The 2298-nt window shown below is 41.4% G+C and overlaps 1 protein-coding gene across 1 annotated transcript in view; it reads right to left on the bottom strand.

Annotated features, from left to right (window-relative positions):
* The window catches only part of LOC102290215 (V-set domain-containing T-cell activation inhibitor 1), a gene marked incomplete in the record, with an annotated part of 4524 nt that overhangs the window by 1545 nt on the left and 681 nt on the right, over window positions 1–2298 (bottom strand). Inside the window, 2 exon segments of the mRNA XM_042217192.1 lie at window positions 249–581; window positions 1423–1773. Coding sequence (XP_042073126.1) covers window positions 249–581; window positions 1423–1773 — 684 coding nt within the window.

Here is a 2298-nt window from a genome sequence, read left to right on the forward strand (position 1 = left end):
CAGTCAAGGAGCCACCAGAGGACACCTGCTGACCATCGGCATTATGGGTAGTGTAGTAGGAGACACTCACCTGACATGAAATAGTGCCGGAAATGAAATAAAAGACAACAAGAAACCACAAGAAGAACCAGGAGAATTATGAGAGCTATGGCCCAGGATGGAAATAGTTCTGTGGAGAAACATTAAAAAAAAATGTGACTGACCTGTGTCCACAACATTGACCTCTGACCTGTATATAGATCTCTGACCTTTGACCTGCAGCACTACTTTCTGTCTCAGGATGTCTTTGTCTCTGTAGATGGTGCAGATGTATCGTCCTGTGTCTTTCACTTTGGGCTGTTTCAGGGTCAGACTGAGGTCTCCAGTTCTCAGCAGGTCTTCATTCATCTTCGTTCGGTCTCTGTAAACTTCGTCCTGAGTCATAAGGTCATCATTTCTGTTAGAATACTCATGGACTGTGATGAGTCCCACTTCAGAGCGAGTCCACTCCACTCTGGTGTCCTCAGGCAGGTCAGGTGTTGTTTTGCAGGGCAGGATGACAGAGTCTGACCCTTCCTCCACCTTCACCTCCACCTGCTGGTCTGAGAGGACAAGAAACCACAATATTAACCACAGAACTAGAACCCCAAAAACTTTATTCTGTTCATCTGGACGTACCATTTTCTGTGTGAGAAATCTATCCAAGTGACCTGTAATTATTAATGTGGTTATAAGTAATAAGATCCCTAAACAAAGCTCCAGGCGATCCAAAAGTGAAGAAGGACAACTGCTGTTAAAGCAAACAGATGAACAGAATCAACTTTTTGGATTTACCTGGATGACTGACTATGCATCAACATATAGGACAAGTAATACTGATGGTAACTTGAGCACAGCTGGGTATCTACATTCTTGATTTCTGACTCTGTCCAGCAACCATTAATAATAATATTCTCTGGGGTTTTTTGTTTTCAGTGGTAAAAAAAAAAAACATATTTATGAGATGCTACTACAGTTAATAAAAGATCATGGTGAAGTTTCAGGTTAGCACAGAAACACAGATTTTGACACACTTAGAAAAAACCATCTTGAATGTTTCATGTTGAGTGATGAGTAAAAAGTCAGCTGGCAGTTATAAATATATGTAAAGATGTGTGTGCTTAACCTCCCTGACATGAACTCACCTCTCTGACCAGAAGCTGAATTAAATATATCTCAATGAATAAATCTCCAATGGTTGTAGCAGCAAGATCCCTTTTTACTGCTTTGTTCTCACGTTTTGTTTTTTTCAGTGAAGTAAAGTCTACAAACGTTACTGCTGGTTTCATCGAGACTTGCAGAATCATTTAGGAAGTGCTTTTCTTCAGTTTGACCTCTGACCTTTGTCTGCAGTACTAACATATGACCAGTAATTACAACATTTGTTGGAGTTTTTCTGCTAACCTTTGACTTTCAGCTGGATATCTCCGACTCTCCGTTCATCACTTCCAGCACTGATGGAGCAGGTGTAGTTGCCACTGTCACTCTTTGTGGGTTTTCTCAGAGTGAGGCTGAAGTCTGAAGAGTCCAAAGCATCCGGTCTCATTGATGTGCGTTCTCTGTAACGCTGGTTTTGTCCTCTAAGATCATCTCCTCCTTCGCCTCGTTGGTGTACAGATTTGGGGTCGAGGTCACTGCGAGTCCACATCACTGTGGGATCGTCCTCAGGTGTAATACTTGAAAACAGACATGGCAGCAGGACAGACCTTTCCCCCTCAGTCACCTCCACCACCACAGCCAGAGCATGCTGGGAAACTGGAAGGACAGAAAATCAAATCAAATAAATGTTGTGGGTCTGACCCAGTGTTAATATGAGTTGAATATAACCAACATTATCTTCAGAAACCAGTTTTACAAACAACAAACAGTCAAGTTAATTTAATCAGTCACACTGAAGTGAAAGACTTTTAAAGAACAAAACGGCTGCACTTTAGCAGACCTCTTAAGGTATTAAAACATAAAACAGCTTTAATTGTCCTCATGATTGATCCATTCAATAAAAATATTGATAAAATATCAATAACACAAACATTTCATAACTCTAACAAACATCACAGACTATGATGTGCAGCATGTGTGACAGAGGAACAGCCACACTCCTGTGAGAATAGATCAGTCCAACCTGACTTTCCTTCACTACAACAATAACTTACAGTGATAGGTTTAAGAAAGTAGCCTGATTGTGGAGTAAACAGGAACCACCTCTCTCTCTCTGGTGTGTGTGTGTGTGTGTGTGTGTGTGTGTGTGTGTGTGTGTGTGTGTGTGTGTGTGTGTGTGTG

Source organism: Haplochromis burtoni, unplaced genomic scaffold (genome assembly GCF_018398535.1).
Source record: "Haplochromis burtoni strain Fernald_Lab_line unplaced genomic scaffold, NCSU_Asbu1 Contig_1672, whole genome shotgun sequence".
NCBI classification, from domain to species: Eukaryota; Metazoa; Chordata; class Actinopteri; order Cichliformes; family Cichlidae; genus Haplochromis; species Haplochromis burtoni.